The sequence below is a fragment of the Cygnus olor genome, chromosome 2 (genome assembly GCF_009769625.2).
Source record: "Cygnus olor isolate bCygOlo1 chromosome 2, bCygOlo1.pri.v2, whole genome shotgun sequence".
NCBI classification, from domain to species: Eukaryota; Metazoa; Chordata; class Aves; order Anseriformes; family Anatidae; genus Cygnus; species Cygnus olor.
The window spans coordinates 39,814,429-39,835,675 of NC_049170.1; the positions used below are offsets into that span (position 1 = coordinate 39,814,429).

At 35.9% G+C, this 21,247-nt stretch overlaps 1 protein-coding gene across 5 annotated transcripts in view; it reads right to left on the bottom strand.

Annotated features, from left to right (window-relative positions):
* The window catches only part of ZNF385D (zinc finger protein 385D), a 438,227-nt gene that overhangs the window by 98,466 nt on the left and 318,514 nt on the right, over nt 1-21,247 (bottom strand). For 3 of the 5 annotated variants that reach the window (XM_040547929.1, XM_040547928.1, XM_040547927.1), the window contains one exon: nt 8,898-8,954. The exons of the other annotated variants lie outside the window; for them this stretch is intronic. In XM_040547929.1, the coding sequence (XP_040403863.1) occupies nt 8,898-8,954 (57 nt within the window). The remainder of the gene's footprint in view (nt 1-8,897; nt 8,955-21,247) is intronic. 5 annotated transcript variants of the gene reach the window in all.

Here is a 21,247-nt window from a genome sequence, read left to right on the forward strand (position 1 = left end):
TTTTGAACTTTTTAAAATCCAGATATTAATAGAATATTACATTACAATGAAAATAAACTTAAAGGAATGATATTCTGAGAACAGTTTCCTACTGTAGGTCTGCATTTCTGCAAACACATTTAATTATAAGCACCAAAATTAGGTTAAACTACTGCACTAATATTATTGCACTTGCAGGCAAGGTATTAATATCTCCACATGCGAGTTGAGTCTTCTGTGAAGACCTTAATTGTAAAATTCATAAAAAATAAAGGTAACTCTGTGAGAGCTCCTTTCATTCATTCTCATGTCCCAAGAAATGGTGAAACTAGTGAGAACATTGGAAACAGTATAAATCCTGTAACAACATTATACACAATGCCTTACCAAGTAAAATAGAACACAGTAATAACATATCCTCCATCATTTACTTTTACTGATAAACTTAACCAATTCTTAAAACTGCATGATTGATGCAGTTTTAACACCAACGAGTGCAAACATAAAACTGCCTCCTGTATTATAACTGTGACATGTTACTAAATGCTCTTCTGTCTTTCTTCTAAAGCTATAGGCAACTCCTCAGTCATGTTAAGTCACTGTCATTTATAGTTAGAGGACTATTTGACATGAAAATGCTCTCTGGACATAATTTGACCATTTTCAGTTGACAATTGAGTAGTTCTTTCTTCTTTCTGCAGCATCAAAAATTCAAATAATTTTCCTTACAATCATGCCGATCAGTTATACAAATGCCACATTATTATATTACATTATGCTCTTATATTTTTATTTATGTAGAAATTGATGTTTTGGGGACCTGCCAGAAATTCTGCCTTATATTGCTGAACTTCTATATTTTGGGCACAGTTCAGCTGAGCAGTAGCACCATCTTCTCTGGGAGATATACTACATTTTACGACAGCCACATATACAAGGTAGACAAAGTATGTGCCACAGATCAAATTTCCAGGAAGCATAGGACCCACTTGGTGTCACACATCACTGTTGATTTCTGCACGTGCATATCCATCTCAGACCTCTTGAAAGTATTTATTTACTGTGCATTTTCAAAAAAGAAAAATCTGTGCACCTCACGTTAAGTGTATCGGATACCTTCCAGAATTATCAGATGTGTAACTTACAAACTACCTTATACATTCTTAATAAACTGATGTCCAGATCACAAACAGAACAGTTCAACAATAGCTCAGTGATTTGATCCTACATATATTTAATATTCTGTATTTCCATAAAAAATACATCCTATTGTTAGTGCTAGCAGTCTTTTTTTTTTTCTCCCCAATATCACATTAATCTGTGAATAAGAATCTTATAAACCAAACATAACAATTCAAAGGGAATGATGGGACTGGCTTAGCAAGTATAAATAAATACAAAAATGAATGTTCAACAATATTTTGGTTTCATGTGAAATTAGAACAATACAGCATCAAATGGTTAAAATACATGTTCTAGATGTGCTATCATGCATGATTTATCCATTTACATATAATTTATTCAGTATTGTCCAAGTACTTATGGTGAATAATTATGCATAGAATTAAAATCAGCATTAAACATCTTTTCTTAGTGTCTACCATTTCTGCTGTTGCCAATGAAACAGGATAACACTAACCTGGCGCTTTTCATATACATAAACCAGAAATAACACTCAACCTAGTTAAATGTAAAATAATTTTAATAATTATAGTGCAACAATTTTAATAATGTGCAATAGTTTCTGAAGAATTACTTTTCTAAAAAAAAACAACACACAACAAAAACAAACAACAACAAATCAAACAAACAAACAAGCAAAGAAAAACGAAACACCAAAACCTGAAGTCACTTCATAATGTAACTTGTTTATGTAATTTGAATAGGACTTCAGGATGTATTCCCAAAGTCCTCTTTTTATTCTCTTGTTGAAATCTTGTATGAATGTAAGGATTTCTTTTTACTTTCTTTCTTTTTATTTTTTTTTTAATTAATCTTTTTAATGGTAGCAGTTGTCTAGTCACATTTCTGATGTGAGCCTAGTATTCCTCCCTTGCTTTCCTTTTTGTTATTTTTTTCTTGTGGACTTTCCACTTTGCAATGAGGTGCTGAGGTCGCAGCAGCATTTCTGGCAAACCGCTTTAATATAGAGAAACCAGTCAGAGCAAAAGGATTTGCATTCACAGTGGCATTGTGCAGAAATACTGTAACCACACAGAGATTATGCAAATCCATATACTCTGATTGTCTAATAATGGTTGTCAGTCAAAAGACAAGAATTTGCATATGCTAAGGCTAGTGAGAAATAATCACACACTGATTATGCTAATCAAACACTAAACAACATGTGAAAGACTGTCAAACTGGAACAAATCTCTGTATGTACATGTATGTGTGTTAAATACAGAAACACACTGCTAAAAAAAAACAGTGAATTTGCAAATCAAGCCCTTAAAAACAGGAAATGCCTTAATTTAACATCTTTATGAATATACATTTTTAAGATACGTCCACATATTTTTCCTGAAAGATCCTTTGTTCTGTCCACAAGATGGATATTGTTCACTTAACAAGCAACTGTTCAAGGTTTTGTTTTCTTCAAGTGGTTCAATGAATGGCCCTAGACCTCATTCACTGCATAAAGCGTAAGTCCTGCTCTTATTGGGAATTATCATAAAATCATAAAATGGTTTGAGTTGGAAGGGACCTTAAAGATCACCTAGTTCCAACCCCCCTGCCATAGTCAAGGACACCACATCACACATGTGGGGCATCCACAGCTTCTCTAGGCAACCTGTTCTAGTGCCTCACCACTCTCAAAGTAAAGAATTTCTTCCTAATATCTCATCTAAATCTACCCTTTTTAGTTTAAAGACATTCCCCCTTGTCCTATCACTCCACCCCCTGACAAAGAGTCGCTCCTCAGCTTTCCTGTAGACCCCCTGTATGTACCGGAAGACTGCTATAAAGTCTTCATGGAGCGTTCTCTTCTCCAGGCTGAACAACCCCAACTTCCTCAGCCTGTCTTCAAAGGAGAGGTGCTCCCACCCTTTGATCATCCTCATGGCCCTTCTTGGGACCTGTTCTAATAGGTCCATGTCCTTCATGTGCTGGTTGCCCCAGACCTGAACACAGTGCTCCAGGTGGGGGTCTCACAAGAGCAGAGCAGAGATGGACAATCACCTCCCTCACCCTGCTGGCCACGCTTCTTTTGATGTGTCCCAGGATACTGTTGGCTTTCTGGGCTGCAAGTGCGTTATGCCAGCTCACGTTGAGTTTCTCATCAACAAACGCACCTTTTTGCCTATTCACTGGTTCTCCTACAGTCTTCACTGACACAGAATGTGAGTACTTTGCAAGTATAATTAACTTATTTTCAAAATTTTAGCTAGATAAAAATGGTATTCCCCAGAAATGATGGACAAAGGAGGGCATTAATTCCAGTTGCCCAATTTAATACACCTTATTATATTGCCTTTCATATGGTCACTGCACAGTTCCTGACTTCGGACTCATCTACGAAGGTGCTACACAGCTCTAAATGCAGCCTTCCAAGTGCAAGTTGGACTCATGACTCTCCAGGGTGGTATTCAACTGTTGGCTTTTTTTGGCATGGTTGACCCTTCCTTTTTCTTCAGTCCCATGTCATTCAAAACATGTTCTCCAGTTTCTTTAACAAAAAAAAAAGAACACTATGGATAATAATCTTCTGAATTACAAAACCATGTTTCTTCCCCCATGCTGATCTAAACAACACACAAATTTCTAACAAGCCTAAAAAAAATTCTCCCAAAGGAGGAAAGATGAAAGGGTGACAAATGTGGCATGTTTGTCATATTGCTCAATTCTTTGGTGAACAATGTTCAATACAATTGCAGCAAAAGAGCAGACTAACGTGAAACAGACCACCTTGAATGAGAGAGAATAATTCACTCAATTTCTAGTAGACATTACAAAAACAGTAAGAAAAAAAAGGGGTGGCTTGTTTCTTTCCAATTCCTCACCAACATGAGCACTGGCAGATAGTAAAAATATGATTAAAACCAAAACAGTTTCTTGATACATGAAGACAGGAATGTTTTACTCTCTCTAAAGATACAAATAAAGATGAAAACCTAAGGTTCACAAATGCCATTTACTTTCCTAGCTTCAACCAGGAACAAAGTAAAAACAAGCACATGAAAAGAGAACAAACTAAAAAGAAGCAAAGGGCATTTTTACGTTTTGTGCTTAAGAAAAGAGCTTGGAACAAAAGGTTGGCAGGCATAATGAGGGTTACACAACAAATTCCCAATCGGATCATTCATATGTGAATGAATTTCAGAAAAATGGACCAAATGTTATAATTGGTATTTAATAATAGTGGGTTTTCCTAATCACAACAAAAACAAAAGCAGAATGTGTGCCGGATAGAGAACTGGCAGAGAGGCACTTAATCCTTCACTTCTACAAAACTGAGCTCTGAAAGAAGGAATTCCTCACAAACAGATGAGAGTCCAAAGAAGCCACTACAAACAACTACATGTATTTCAAAGAAATGACTGGGTAAAGACATGTTTAAGGAGTGGGAAAATAATTCTGCAATACAGCCTGCCTGATTATACTGCTATACTTTTATAGCTTGTTTTTAAAAAACCTTTCTTCTTTTTTTTTTTTTTAATCATGTTTATTCCAATGGTTCCAAAGAACTACACTGTAGGGTGTAATTAGAATGTTTAAAAATGTACATACTTACCTGAAGAAGCCCAAGCCAAGATCTTCTAAGATCATAAAAATACTCTATCAAATCCATACTTTTACAACATTTCAAAGCATTTCAAAACCTGGTTTTGTAACTGAGGTACGATTTAACACTGGGAGAAGTTATAGCTCCTAAGCCATACTTGTAGTTCCATAGAATATGAGACTAAAAGAGACCCCAAGGCACCACTTAATCCATACCTTGCACAATATGAGGAAAAAATGTTGTGGAGACAGAATCATTTCAGGAAGAGTGATCAAATATTTTCATGAAGCAAAGGCTAAAATTCAGTAGTTGAATCTTGGAGAGGGATTTTTTTTTTTTTCTTTTCCAGATTCTCTTTTTATAACCATTTCAGAGAAAACACTTCAACATTTCAGTTGAAACATTTAACAAAGCTGTTCTGCTTATTTAGGTACTAAGTCTCCGACAACACTTTACTACAGAGTAATGAGAAAATTATTGAATTTCTCTCCTGGTTCTTAAATGGATGTCAGTCTTTCCTCAAAATCTGATAGGTACATTTCACTTCAGGTGCAAGTGTAGACATTTGCTGGTATAATTATTTGACCATAGGCCTTTTTTTTTTTTTTTTAAACACTTTTAGGTCAACACTGAAAAAAAGTACATAAAGCATCATCTCCAATCCAATCTTTTCTCTCAGAAGAAGTGTTCTGCTGTCTTTCTTCAGGAGATTCAAAGATATAAAACTTAAGACTCAAGACAATTTTATTTAAATTAATTTAATTACCAGCACTCAATAAAGAAAAATACTTGTCTCCAAACGTCACATATTGGAACTGCTACAGTTATGAAAGTGTATAGTATAATAATAGAGTATAGAATATAATAGAGTATGAAAGTGCTATAGTTGGCATATGTAACAGCATATACCCTTATAATAGGTAGTGGTTCTGTATAAGAGTAAACAGTGTGCACAGCTATATTCACAGCCCTCATACAGATTACTAAGAGCATTATATCTCCTTACATAGAAAAATATTTTGACATTCCTCAGCTCATAGATTATGGTCCATAAGAGAAGTCAGCAACATGCTTACTTCCTCCATAATATAATTAGTTCTATATCCTGCCTGAATTTTTGAACCAGGATGAGGAAACTCACTCAACTGAACCAGGACAAGGAAGCTCAGGAAACTCACTTCAACTAAGATAGAAAGAAATAGGAAATAGGAAAATGAAAACAAGGAGTAAATTCTCTTGATATATTTCAGAGCTTATATACCAATGAAAATAAACCTTTCTGTGCTTAGTAACTATGTAGGTATGTAAGTAAAGTATGTATGTGTAAATAACATTAGACTTCAGTACTAGCTGAACAGGCTTACAGGAACATGAGAAAATAGGTAGTCAGAAGGTCTGATTGTTTGCTGGCTTGCATTTTAATAAGGTATTGGTAGCTGCAAAATCAAGACCAATCTGATTTTTGCTTCAGTCTCTGAAGGAGAAAGAAAGTAGCCAAAGACAGAAAGGAAAGAATTTAAAACAAATAGTGATTATAACATTATTGACCCTCCTCCCTAACTGTTGAAAACTCACATTTTCTCCAAATAAACGATTGTATAAAACCAGAAATTATGCTTCCTTTTAATGAACAGAAAAAACTTATTCCTGTATTGGGTGCCCACATTGTGACTCTACTTTTTCAGTAATGCTCTACAGATTGCCACTGAGGTTCATTTTTTCTCCTGTCAGTCTTAGCGACTGAATCATTAGTGTGATCCAGAGCACCCTGAACAGCTGTGGAGAGTATAGTTATGGCTCATTCGTTATTTGAAGTGCTTTAATCCCTTTGTACCTGTCTCTGAAATGTGATACAATAAATAATTCTCGCCATGTTTTTACATCATTTGGGAAAAGACGAAATATTAGCAGTGTGCATTTCCATGCAATTTCACCTTTGAAGTTTTATCTGAATGATATGTCAAAATTAAAATGTAGATAAAATTATTGCCAGGGCAGTACCATTCTTATCTACAAAAAGCTGAGGAGTCAGGGTCAAACCAGAACTAAATGAAATAAAGGAAGGAAAAACTGTTGTTCCTTCTGTGCATTGGGAAGTATTAGACCAAATGTTCCAGATATCTCAGACAGGTTTATACAGCACCTCCTTCCACAACTCAACATGAATATATCTACAAAGTAAAGAATCATTGAATCATTTGGGTTGGAAAAGACCCTCAGGTCATCAAGTCCAAACATCAATATGTAGAGATAGTAGAGGCCTTCAGTTTCTGGAGGTATTTTAGTTTCTTTTCTGATTTTTTTTTTCTTCCCCTACTGTAAAAGGGCAATGTAAGAGTGGTAAATTCATTCACTTCTTCATCATCATTACACTTCACAACACAGTCTATTTCTGTACTAGTGATGTAGCTTTGACCTAGTTCTCTCTTTTTTTTTTTCCTTGAATTCTCTGTTTAAAAGTTACCACATGTTGATTTTAGTCTGTCAGTGATTTTAAGTCAAGCAAACTCAAACTGGATGCCCTTATCCCAAATCAAGTCCAGATACACTGGTCATGTATGCATTCTGAAACACACAAGGTAGTCACAGCTGATGACTGTGTTACAAGCTATAGACTAGTGCATGAAAAGGGATGCGCTGTGTTCCTCTAGGGTGGAAGCCCAAATGAGCAAACACATGCAGATGGGAACCAGAATTTGAGCAAAAGGGAAGAGATGAAACAGCTATACACCAAGCTACCCCATGCCAGAACAGCAGTATCACTCCTCCCTATCCACAGCATTCAGTGAAGCAAGGGTGCCATCAAGTATTGTTAATTAATCAGAGTGAAAAAGATTTCATGTATATTATGAACTTAAACACAATAGGGAGTCTCATCTGAATATCTCACAGTACTTTACAAAGACCACTTAACAGGCAGGTAATTAACATATGAAAACTGAGATGTACTAGAACTTTTGGCAAACCCACTTGTGCCTTAACACTATACAGCAGAGGCATAATTCATTCAAAATCATCTACGTCCGGAGTACCTCACACAAGTACCTACTGATGTGAGGACAATTTTATTTCCTGTGTACTGTCTAGTCATTGCCTGAAAGTCAAGTACTTAAAATGCATCTGCACTGCTAGCATATCTTTTCAGAAAACGAACTCCACGATATACAAATGATGCAGTTCTGGTTATGTGAAGGATCAATTTTTTTATGTGTAATGTGATGCCTATGGAAACCATATAGATGACTCGTCTTGCTTGAAAAGCTCTGCACCATAGCTATATACAACAAGAAATAGGTAAGAAGGACCTAATAAGACAGCAGTAACTAACACACTCTTGAAGGAAGGAAAAAAAAAAAAAAAAAAAAAAAAAGTGCAGTGCAAATCCCAAAGGCTTTGCTTCTGTCTGCCTTAGATACCTGCAGGGCTCTCAACACTGAGATTGTTTTTATTTTCTATCTATTGAATTACCTGTGATTATAAAAATACCATCACCAACAAAAACATTATATTTCCTCCTGCTACTATAAAGTTCTTTTAGCTTTATACTGAAAAGATATTAGAGATGAACCTTATCCATGAGCACTTTTTCTTGTTTAACTCAATACAGATGAAATGAATTCAAATCAAGGCTTGACCTTGGATCTCAGCTTTGACAATTATGTACAGATTTTAACACTTACATAACTGTACACATTCATGTGCCAGGATTAATCATTAACGGCCAAGATCTTTGTGACTTAGTTAAAAGGCCCAGAAATATCCTCGTCTTACAGATAGGAACTGAGAGCAAGCAGTGGGTCAGGGTCACTGAATAGGTCTATGCCTGAATGCAAAGCTGAACCCATTGTGCCATAGAATCATAAAGGCTGGAAGAGACCTTCAAGATCATCCATTCCAACCATCACCCTACTACCAATGCCACCGACTGAACCATGTCCGTAAGCACCAGGTCTAACCTTTCCTTGAACAACCCCAGGAACGGTGACTCCACCACCTCCCTGGGCAACCCGTTCCAATGCCTGACTACTCTTTCTGAGAAGAAATGTATCCTAATTTCTAACCTAAACCTTCCCTATCCACCCCTTCTTCCCAGCTCAAAGTAGCACTTTTAGCCAGCTCCTCACTATGCCTCATGAGGGTCTTGGGGTTCTTTTCGAATCACAATCTCACCTAGAGAGATGGAAGCTTTTACCTGGCAGTTCTCAGGAGAAGCTGCAAGCACAAGCAGTTCTGTTATGGGACAGGACAACTACAAAACAAACACACAAACAAACCAGTTTTGTTCAGGAGCAGCTGCAAAGTTCAGTGCTCCAAACCTCTACCCTTCTTCTTTTCATGTGCCTTTTTAAAAGTCCTTGTTTTGGTTTAGCCCCAGCTGAGCACCACACAGCCACTTACCCACTCACTCTCCCCAGGTGGGATAGGGGAGAGAACTGAAGAGGCAAAAGTATGAGAACTCATGGGTTGAAATAAAGACAAGGTAAAGCAAAAGCCCCAAGTGCAAGCAAAGCAAAACAAGGAATTCATTTGCTACTTCCCATCGGCAGGCAGGTGTTCAGCCACTCCCAGGAGATCAGGGCTCTTCACACATAACAGTTTCTTGGGAAGACAAATGCCTTCACTCCTAATGTCCTCCCCTTCTTCCTTGTTTTACCCAGCTGTTATTGCTGAGCATGACACCACATGGTGTGGGAAATCCCTTTGGCCAGTCTGGGCCAGCTGTCCTGGCTGTGCCCTCTACCAGCTCCTTGGGCAACTCCAGCCTCCTCACTGGCCAGGCAGCATGAGAAGCAGAAAAATCCTTGGCTCTATGTAAGCACTGCTCTGTGACAACTAAAACACTGGTGTATTATCACAACTATTTTCATCAAAATCCAAACTAGAACATTGTGTGAGCCTCTACAAAGAAAATTAACTCTGTCTCAGCCATGGCTGTGCTGCAGCCTCTTCAGGCTCTACTGAAAGAATGATACTTATGGTAATTGCCTTGTAATTTTTGTAACAGATTGCTTCTGCAATGTTCTGCCTACAACCTGAAAGAAAAGGAAGCTCAGAGACTGAAATACAAAATTAAAAAAATATGTGTAGTTTGTTATAATAAAATGGACTTGTATCTGCTCAGACCCTTCCACATATGAGAAATCATTGTTAGGAAAAAAAAAAAAAGGCATCTGTGAAGTCACCTATTTCAATTAATTACTAAAAACCTTTTCTCCTTCTTCTCCCCTTCAAAAAAATGTTCCATTCACACTTTACATGAGCATACTAACTCACCAATTCAAGTTTTGGCTGATTCTAAAAAAAATCTAGGAACTGTGCTGTATGTTCTTGAGAACAATCCTTCAGCACCTTAGCCATTCACTGCTTAAAAAGGGCATTTCTGAATTATCATCTTTTGATTAACTGTTTTTTGTTGTTGTTTTTCTTTCAGATTTATGATTATTACCAGCACAAGTTTTCTCTTCCTTTCTGTCACTTCTTGTCTTTTTCATTATCAACTGCAACTATAATTTTAACACCTTAAATAGCATTATGCACATAGCAGGGTGGGGATTTGTCACATCAGTTTTACACTGATAAGACAATATTGCACCTAAGGCACACAATCAATGAAGAGTTACATTGTATTTCCCTGATCAAAATCAAAGAAGAACAAGCCAGAAAACTCCACCTGGCAAAACCTTTTAAGATATCAGGCAGGTCACGTTTCCTAACTGTTAACATTAAACATGAACTCTAGTAGAAAATGCCATTTCCTGGCTGCTCTCTGGAAGACCACCACTTCAAACCTCTTCATGTCTGAGGCTGGTATTTGAATTTGTGTTCTTGTTTGGTCCAACACAGTGAATGGCTTCTAACCAGGGCATTCAAGATGTCCATAACATGAAAATCATAATAAAATCTTCTGGCAAAATTTCCTCTCTGGAGCCTCCACAGAAATCGGACATGGAATACTTGTTCTTTCCTTAATAATTCTTGAGCATAATGAACGCTTTGCTAATAGTGGTCAATTGCTACACAAAGATCCATTAATTGCACCAGTCAAAAGCAAAACATGTTACAAAAAAGCACTTAAAAAAAAAAAAAGAAAAAAGAAAAACCAAAACCAACCACCAACAACAAAAATAAGTAAATGCAGAAATGAGAAATGACTAGTACAAGGTACGAGTTAATTATTAAGAAAGGGAGAAAAACTATTTCCCTGTCAAAATTTTCAAAACCTATGTTGTTTACAATGATATGAATATAAAAGAGCAAAGCTACAACTTTAAAGTGGCACTTTGTGAACCCTATGTTTCTAAAATTATGCTTTTGCTGTCTAAGATTAATCAGGGTAGTTAATGATGCAAAAAATTACATTTATAATACTGTCTGAATACAGCTGTATTGCAAGCTAAGATCTAAGTGCCATTAAGGTAAATGGAATTAATGGGCTGTCCCCGGCAATCTTTATATCTATCAGTTACTAATTAACATTCTTCTGTAAAGAATAATTTATGGAAGAAAAATACATACAGAAGCAATAACATTAAAACTTTCAACACACACTGCGGTCACAGGGTAGTCATGCAGCTGTAATAGAAAATGTGTTGTGCTCATTTCAACAGAGAACAAGAAAGTGCCAACTGGCACTGCAATCAGTAAAATCTTTTATGTTAAGTCATTTATTTTATATGGCAGCAAATTATTACTACCAAGGATGAACTTTTGTGGGAAATGTCGACTTCAGCTAATAATGGAAGGACCAAGCAGAAGAAGGAATAAAAACCTGGTAGTTAAATTAGCTACTACGAAAAATGAACACAGTGTGTTATCTTTGTAGATAATGTAGCACATTTGCTGCTTCCAACATATGACTCCCAACTTGATTACTGATTTTATGCATTCAGTACTTGCATCAGTTTTAAAAGTGTTCCTGCCAAGCTTTTACCACAATCTTAATTTGTCTGTCTTTTGTTTTTGACTTTATGATATGAAAAGAGATGCAATATTCTTTAGGGTCCTTTTTGAAAATCATCTTATTGCCTGTGAACCTATGCACAACTGCTTCACAAACCAGAGCTAATGCTAGAGAATAAATCTGATAATGAACTTCAGAGCTGCCCTTTTCTGGACACATGATATTCCTCACTTCTTTTGGAGGAGGGGGAACAAGAAGAAACAGACACATGCATAAGTGAGCTGTGGCATTAATAAAAATCAAACAGTGACTGTTACATCTGAAAAATATTTCCCTCAATACAGGCAATTCTAGCTAGTGGTTTTAAAAACAATATCAAGAAATTTAGGTTTACTGGTAGTATTAGAAATAAAAATGTTAATCATTCTTAAGTTATGCCTAAAAAAAATCAGTTTAGAGTTAAATCCTTTGCATCACTGATAACACTATTATCCCAAGTAAACACAGAATTTAGGATGATTTTTGTCTTCCCAGACTATGCCCAAAAATGGTATGTAACTACCAAATGCTATATTACTACCAAAAATGGTGATAATGCTATTACTGGTGTTTATATAAGTGAGATTCATTAAATAATAATGGTTTCCTTAAATTTCGTACTTATTTCCTACATCAGCCACAATGATTTTTTTTTTTGTAATAGAGACATGACAATTGACACTAATCACCATTTATTGCCTTTCAATTAAAGTTGTAAATCAAAATTTTGTATAGTAGCACATTTTTCAGACTTAAAGAGTAAGATGCCAATGATTAAAAAAATCCTAACTTACATGAACAGCTATTTTGCACACACTGGAGATAATTAACAGATAAGATTTTTAATTAACTCACAAAGAGTTAGCATAATTTACCACATAGGGAAAAAAGCCCCTGGCCCCCCTCATAAAATTAATTATACTGCTATGAAAATATGTTGTAAATTGGTAAGAATTCCATTCCAGTGTGATAGGGATAAGCAAGTATTCTAATATGCTGTACTGTGAATATCATTTCCTCCCTTTGTCACTCCATCACGACCTCCCAAAAGAAAATACAGTCACATACAGCATTACTTGTCTGGACTGTATAATTTTAAGCAGTAGGGCAAGAGAAGTATTTTAGAAATTAATAACGATTTACAAATGTTGATAAGCTTGCAGAGAAAAGAAGGAAAAGACTATAAACCCAATACCAAAAAATACAACAGACCTAGTGAATTTGCTGCTTCGAAAGCACAATGAGAAATAGATAATTTCATTTTTCTGAGGGAATTGAATGAGATAATAGATAAACCCTGCTAAGATGGATCTGACTGCAATGCAGTAAGTGCTGAAGGAGGTGCAGAACATTTCCATTGTATAGTATTGTACATTTCCAATCTAATTTGAAATATCATGCAGGCTTTAGTCAAATCAAAATTTTTTAATTATTATTTTTAGTGTTTCTAATTACAAAGCATATTCAATAACAAACAAAAACATCTCCCAGGGAAAACTGGTTCTCTCTGTGCTAGTGCATGAGATATGTTATTGCAGGGCCTAGTTGTGCTGCTATACTGAAGGTTTTGGCAGGCTTTCCCATTGTACTCTCTCTTTTCAGGAATTTATAACCACAGAGAATATGCTTTTGCTCTGAACTCTATAGTTCTTTATTGTGTATATATTTACCTAAAATCAAAAGCAAATCAAGAGCAAATGGAGATACCATGTAAAGGTATCTTCAAACACCATCTTAAAGACAAATATTATTTTAATGCAAAATGAAGATAACTAAGGCAATTACAAGACAATACGGTCTTATCTCTTTGGTTACTTGCTTTTAATAATGAAGGTCCTGTCAGCAAGAGCTGAACTGACCATTCTGCATAGCCAAGTTCTGCCTTTTAGACATCTAAAATGTAACGTGCTAATTCACCAGAAGTTGCTGGGTAGCAGGTCTGCATGTCTTTGATGTGCAAATGCACGCTTAAATGCTTTGAAGAATTAGGGCCTAAAGTCCATACTGGATTCACAGCATTATAACATCCTAACCTTTGGTGTTTCATCTGAGTGCTCTCTCTTATAACTTTCAACTAATGTGGCACGAATATGGCACTTCCAAAGGTTTCATGGTCCTACAAATTTTATCATAATCATCTAATTTTTAAACATATTCATCTTAAATAAAGTATTATAAATTTCTGTAGTATACGGAAATAGACCACCATTTTACAGCTCAACTACAATTGGAAAAATAAAAGAATAAAGTTCATTATATGATGATACAAACAAATATAGATGTAATGGTAGAAGTTGCAAGATTCCACTAATTTTGACTTCGTAATTCTGTTATGAATCTGATGAAAAAATGACTTTATTGTGTTAGACCAATAACCCAGGGTCGTTGAAGCTAAGTACTGGAACAGATAGATGAAAGGACTTCCTGTGGTGAACAGGTCCAGACAAAGTCCTGTAAAGCAAACAGTTCCTCAGATGATATAAAAGAGGTTTAATCCTGGACCTACTGCTTATCCATTTAACCATCTTTGCCCTGGCTATTCCAATTACAGAAGCAGGATAGAAACTGCCATACAGAAGGACAACAAAAGATTTAAGTGTAATGAAGCTTCTGCTATAACTTTGCTTCTTCAAAAAGTACCATAAAAAACAAGACTTTCCCAGCATGCCTATGTTAAGGTGCCCATTTACAGAAGCTGATGAAGGGGATTCAAACAGTTCCTTACAGGTAGAGGGACCCCCTTTCAACTAGAGACAGACACAACAGGTAACGAAAAGGGTTAAAGCCTACACAAGGTCTGCAGAACTGGCTCTTAGTATTATCTCAGTACTTCTCACAAAAGTAATTTATCTGTTTGGAAACAACACCTAAACCTGAGCCGAGAGAAGGTCTTTCCTCCTACAGATTTCCTCCTGCACTTTTGCAGCCAATGTCTCCATCTAAGAATTTGCTCTCCATTCATTCACTTTTTCTCTCTAGGCAGGAATTTTTAATGGCTTAAATAATCTTTTTTGCTTAGACTCTGGTGTGCAAAATGTCAATATTTTTTGGTGACCAGCTCATCATTTTTTCCTGTAAGGAGCTTCAATATTCTTTCCAGAGATAAGGTGTATGTCTTTCATTGCTTTTTGTAATACCTACTCCTCCCTTAAAGCCTCATTTAATTTCTTTATTGAGCCAGAATAATACCAAGCAGGTAATCTTTGCATATATAATATATAATACTGATACAAAATAATACAACTTCTCCACAGCCACATACAAAAATACTTGTTCCAAAGCGTTTGGGAGATTTCTGGTGTTTTCTGTTCTTTCTCTCTCTCTCTCTTTTTTTTTTTTAAAAAAAAAAAAACACGCTTATTTTTATTTTTTTTCTAAATTAACAGAAAACGCTTGATAAGCGGTTATGTTTAAATAACAGATCAAACTTAATTTGGCAATGCTACTGTATCAGTGAAGCAAGACCACTTTGCAAGAAGTGGCAATACCAAACACTCCACCACATCTAAAATCTGGTTTGAACAATCACAATTTTTGCTGGCACTTGCTTTTTTTTTTTTTGCTCTTCAGTGTTTACACTGCTGAATGACAGAGGCCCAGTTTTGCTACCATGGGGGACCAATCGCTGCTACAAAAATCAAAGCAAGAGCTACTACTCTTCAGCAGCAGGTAGCACTTTAGGCCACTGATTTATGAGAAAAATATTCCTGGAGAGGTCTAGGGTACGTCAATACAAACAACACAGTTTAGAGATATATAGAGTTCTCCCTATTCCTTCTGACTCCCCACCTGCAATAACTTGAACTTCACTCATAGGATTCATCTCTCTTTCTCCTGTTTGTCAATTAGGGTACCAAAATCAGGCAGAATTCAGAGAACTTTACACATTCTGAACTTGTCCCTACTAGATAAACTTTAATTATGGAGAGAGTAGGACAGAGTCATTGTCACCTCATTGACACTGGTCATGAGGAATCTTGAAGATGACCCAGGTGGAACAGAATGATGACATAAGATGACAGGTGGATAAACTTAAGAAGGACAATTGTCATTCTGCTATGAGATTAACAGGAAGACATAGGGTTCAGCTTATAAACTAACATGTGAATACATGGGAAACCACTAGCTCAGAGGCACAGTACCTTATATACACACTAAAAAATGCATAGGTTGAAAGAAAACACGGTTTTACTTTTAAAATTCTCAGAGGAAGTGGAATGACTGACTGCCTTAGGGTGAGTACTGACATTTCCTTCATTCTTCAGTCTGCTGTTCTCTACAGTTTCTTGCAAAGCATTCCTTTTTCAAAGAGGCTTTCAACATAATCATCTTGTCTAGTTTATTCCTAACATAAAATTTAAAACATACACTTCACTCCAGCCTTTCTCACTAACTACTGTCACTACTGAGGTTTCCCCTTCCTCATCAGGTCACTGAATCTGCATGTTGTTCTATTATCCAGCAGTGCCTGCATTTATATCTATACAAAAGGAGTTGAGGTATTTTTAAAAATAAAAGTAAAATTGATATTAAATAAATCAAGCCATATAAATCTTAGATTAGAATTAATTCTCTATGAGGTGTTGAACAACCATTCTGAGCTAATAACAGAAGCTACCATACTTTTGGGCTATGATGGGTTTATTTTCCCTTTCATGTTCCCTAAGAACAGTCAATGTATTTGGCCATTGCATATTACAAAGGTGTGATCTGTGCCTCAAGGATTAGCATGCTAAATCAGATGCATAATGGTAGTTTAAAGGCAAAATTCTTTGCTGAAGGTCCCAATTCAGAGCAGAACAAAGTTAAAATATCTTTTTTATTACTTTTTTTTTTTTAAACTAATAATGAAAGAATTTTATAGTAATAAGTGAATTTTATTAAAAGGATTTTGTCTGAGACTGAGCTGGAATGACTGCCTAAGTGATGATACACAAAACCTAAACTCCAGTAATATTTTGGAGTGGGAAAGGTGAAGTAGTTACAGAATTTTTTAGCTGTCTCTGAAAGAACAAATGGATTGATAAACAATTTGATTGTTTCCATTAAATCTATGCTTGTTTGACATAACCTTTAACAACATTTAACAAAGCCTTGTTTTAGAAAAGACATATGTCTTCTCTTTGAGGCAACAGCAATACTAAGAAGCTATAATTGACACATAGGTAAAATTCTACGTTATAACCAAATGCAGACTAAAGCAAATATGTGCAGTGAAATACTTTATCACACCCTCCTTTAGTGTCCCTCACCCCACAAGACTACTCACAAATACACTGTTAAAAGATTCTCCTAATCTCTTAAAATTAAAATTACACCACACAGAGTCTAGTTACATCCAACATTACTATTTGGAGATGACTCAAAAAGACAGTTTATGTATCTAAACCATTATGCCATCTCCAAACTACACAAGAAAATTCAGTATGTCTGAGCAATGGAGATAACCAGTTTACGTCAGTTGAAATAATGGGTGTTACATTTGAGAGTCTGACAACAGCCCATTTTCAGGTCTCTGCTTCACATCATTTTTGTGCATGAAAAGAAACGGTAGCTACCTCATCCTGCTGTTGAAACTGAGTCTGCAGTAAGATGATACTACACCATTTAGAAGAATTCAAGTCAATCTCTTGCTTGTCCACTGATCTCGTGTTGTACCTGAATTGAATACCAATGTCTTTGCAACTCTATTAACCCATCAAAAAGAAAATGAGGTACACAGGACGCTGAGGAACAAAATCATTGAACAAAATCAACATTCCGAGTTGACAGGAATCAGAATATCAGTTATCAGATATCAGAACTCAGATATCAGTTGATAGTAGCTAGGACCTACTCTTGCTTGCAACAAGTTGGTTTTGCAGACCAGCATGGAGAATTCTATCCCTTTCTCTTTGTAGAAGATAATATTAAAATGAAGTAATTTTTCTGGAGTCCTTGGTATATTTCTAGCTGCCATTTTACTTTGGAAAAAAAAAAAAAAAAGAATAAATGTATTGACTGCAAATCGATCAAAGTGCTGAACACAGTTTACTGCTTGAATTTCTACTTCATGCCAAACTCACACCATAATAAATTTAAATCTTCTATATATATGGATAACTGAAAAAGAAGGATCCATGCAGTGCCCATTGCAGTGGCTTCTACCTCCTGCCACCGTGCATTAGTCTTTAAAAAACACAGTGCTGGATACTAAGACAACAGGTAGACTTGGCACAATAAAAACTTGTCAGCCCTTTACAATGAGTAAGTAACACTGTCAGACTAGAATAGTCTATGACTGGTCACATCATCACATCCTGAAGAAAAATGTACACCCAAACATATATATTCTGAATTTCAATAGTTATGTCATTAAACTGCAGGTAAAAATTAATCAAAGGCATTTCGTTTCATGATACGTCAAAAGAACACACTGCCTTACAGCAGATGTTTCGGCAAGCAGAATGCAGACCAAACCTAAGCTCTAATTGTGAGTTTCTCCCTCACAGTGTGAATTTTCCAAACTGAACATCTCACTGTCTAATTGAAGCACTCAGTCAGCATCTATTCTGCTCAAGCAACTGCGTGAAGTTTAAAATACTGTTTATAAGCAGTATTAATGTCTTTTACTTTCAAGACATCAAACACTTAGAAATGATTATTCCTTAATTGATACTAAAAACTACATTGTATTAAAAAGTGGCCTCCTCTTGATGAAATGACAATTTGTAAATATCCAGTAGAGAATGATATCACAGCTTAATTAAAAATGCCAGTTTCTATCTGTATGCCATAACTCTTTTTTTTCTATTATTACATAAACAGATACTAAAATATTTTGTACAGGCTCTAACACTAAACCCCCCATATACATCCAAGCCAATGATCTGAGCAGAATCTAGTCACTGTTTCTAGATCTCTAGGAAAAGAAAAGTAGCAGTGTAGGTGACATGTAGCTTGCTGGTCCAACACAACCTATTACTTTTCCCTAACAGTCTTTCCTTGCAGGCTAGACAGAATCCTTCCTGCTTTGTTTCTTCACCAGCTCCCTTTTATAGGTTTTTATCTCCTCTAACCACAATAGTCTTAGTCTCTCTGCTTTACAGTAGGCCTTTAGAATGCACACAGTAATGTAGCTTGAAACATGCTTGTGTGTAGCTTGAAACATTTGCTGAAGCTCCCCAGTGCCGCACCAACTGGCAGCTTTGCCCAGGCTCTTGTACCCAGGCCCTTGCAGTTTTGCCCGGTGAAGTTCTGATTATCTCCTTGGATAGGGAGTTCACACCTTTCCTGGGCAAACTAGTCTGGCATTCGAAAACACTCACTATGGAAAACAAATTCTTCCTCATATCTGATTGGAATTTCCTGCATCAGTTGGCTACCTCAGAAACAGCATTGTAAGACAGCATAGTAAGTATAGGATTTATAGTAATCTATAATATAGACTTCTAAGGTAATAATCCAGGCTTCTACTATAGTTAGAGGAGCTAAGTACCTCCTGTAGATGGTTAGTGCTATCCCAGGTAAGTGCCTCAGATGGAATAGTTCCTTTCTGTAGCTACACATCTTTCTGCATTGACTCTGGAAGGTGCTAAACAGTTGGTTCATATTGTACCTTTTGCTTTTATAAATCAGTTTAGGTCAGACACCTCATCCACTTTAACTTAAATTTCTGCAAAAAAGTTCGTAATATGACTTGGTTATATCCTCATACAGTGGGCGTTTAGCAGCTTATTTTGACACATGGTTGAATTGTTCAGCAAATGGAGGTGAGGGAAACAAAAGCCAGATTTTTTTCTTTTAAATATTGGAATGTCCTCAAATTAGGTATCTCAGATCTTACTAACATATTTAAATATCCTAATTTTCAACACTGATCTTTTAACTAGCATTATCATTATAGTGAATAAACCTATTTAATGACTGTGAGTTTCTAACTTCAAGTAAAGAAAATGCTGATAATTTGTTTCGATGTTAATTTTCCCCACTTTGCACCAAAACTCTTTCTCTATTTTTTCTAACCAAAAAGCCAGGGAAGTCTATAGCAATCTACTTTCTACAGGTCTTTCTGCCACTATGTTTACGGATGTCTTGCCTTTTAAATCATTACATAAATGACAATTTGAGGTCTAATACACAATTGGATTAGACGATTTGTCTTCACAGATCAAATATGCTCATTTGCATTCTTTGTTTAAATCACTTCCTTAAGATTTATTAGAAGGCAAAATCTGAATATATTTAAAATAGTTCCTTTAATTAATCACCTAAGGAAGAGCCAGCAGAAAGTGATGGCAAGCAAAATCATACATGAATAGTAACTAAGTTAAGAAAAGCTCAGGAGTTAGATCCATATGCTTCACAGGGAGACACTGTAAGATTAAAAACTACAGGAAAATGGGAGGTATTCGACTGTATTAGAATGAACAGGAGATTGTTTCAGTAAATCATTCCAGATAAGCTTTTGTAGTAACCTGTTTTTTTGTTTGTTTGTTTGTTTTGTTTTTTGTTTTGTTTATTTGCTTTGATCTAATATTTTCAAGTGTTTATCTGGAGATGGACCTATGAGGCGGTCCCCCAAACAGATAAGTTTAAGCAATAACAGTAAGACTTACCTTTAATGACATATTTCACCTTTATTTTATTTTATGGCCTGGATGAAGCAATGGATCAAAGAAACAAATGCCCTTAGAGATTAAGGCATAATTTTGCCTGAAGCATAGTTATGATAGATATTCACATAAAACCAGAAATTAGGTGTTGGTATCAAGCAGTCATCACTGATAAGTCCATCACTGCTAACTATTTTGTAAAGTTTTGGGGAAACAGGCAAGGGGGTTGTAACTCAAAAATAACTATTATTGAAGCATAAAACGTTTTGATAGTGCAGATGTAATCCTTTAACACTTGTAGGACTCTCCAGGCACATTACATTTTCCAAGCTTTCTGTGAACATTAGCCAGTTTTCAAAACACCAACCAGAGCATGGAAAAGCATCCTAGAGGGCATGAATGCACTATCACTCCCTGTTACAGAAATGACAAGTAGAATAGAGCATTAAAAGGGAGAAAGTGCTTTCCCAAAGTCAGAAAAAGGTTGACTAGGCCCTGAGAATTGTCATTAGCTAATGGGGAGGAACAATCTGCAGAACTAGTTGAGAATCATTTTGCTGAAGTTACTGATTTCTGCCAACCTGCTCAGGCTGTGCCTGCCAAAGGGTACATAAGCATGTTGCACTTGGTCCAAACAAAGGACTCAACTGTAAACTAATGACCAATAGTAACAGACTTGATAAATAATGTTTGCAATTGCAATTTAAGAGGTTACTGGATCACAACCACGGTTTAAGCACACACTTGTTGCCACATAACTATTCAAATGGAAGGTAACATAGTGATATTTTAGCAGTATTTACTTAAAAAAAAAAAAATCCTTTATGGAGATTTGAAATGATGCTTCATCAGATATGAAAGAAGGGCTTGTATAGATTACATTGTAACAAAATATATGGAGGTTAAACAAAAGTAAAGTTACTCAGAATTGACATTTCATATGTAAAATTAACAATAGATAAACAAGATGAAATAAACTAAGGCCTAAGGATGGGTTTGAAAAGACTT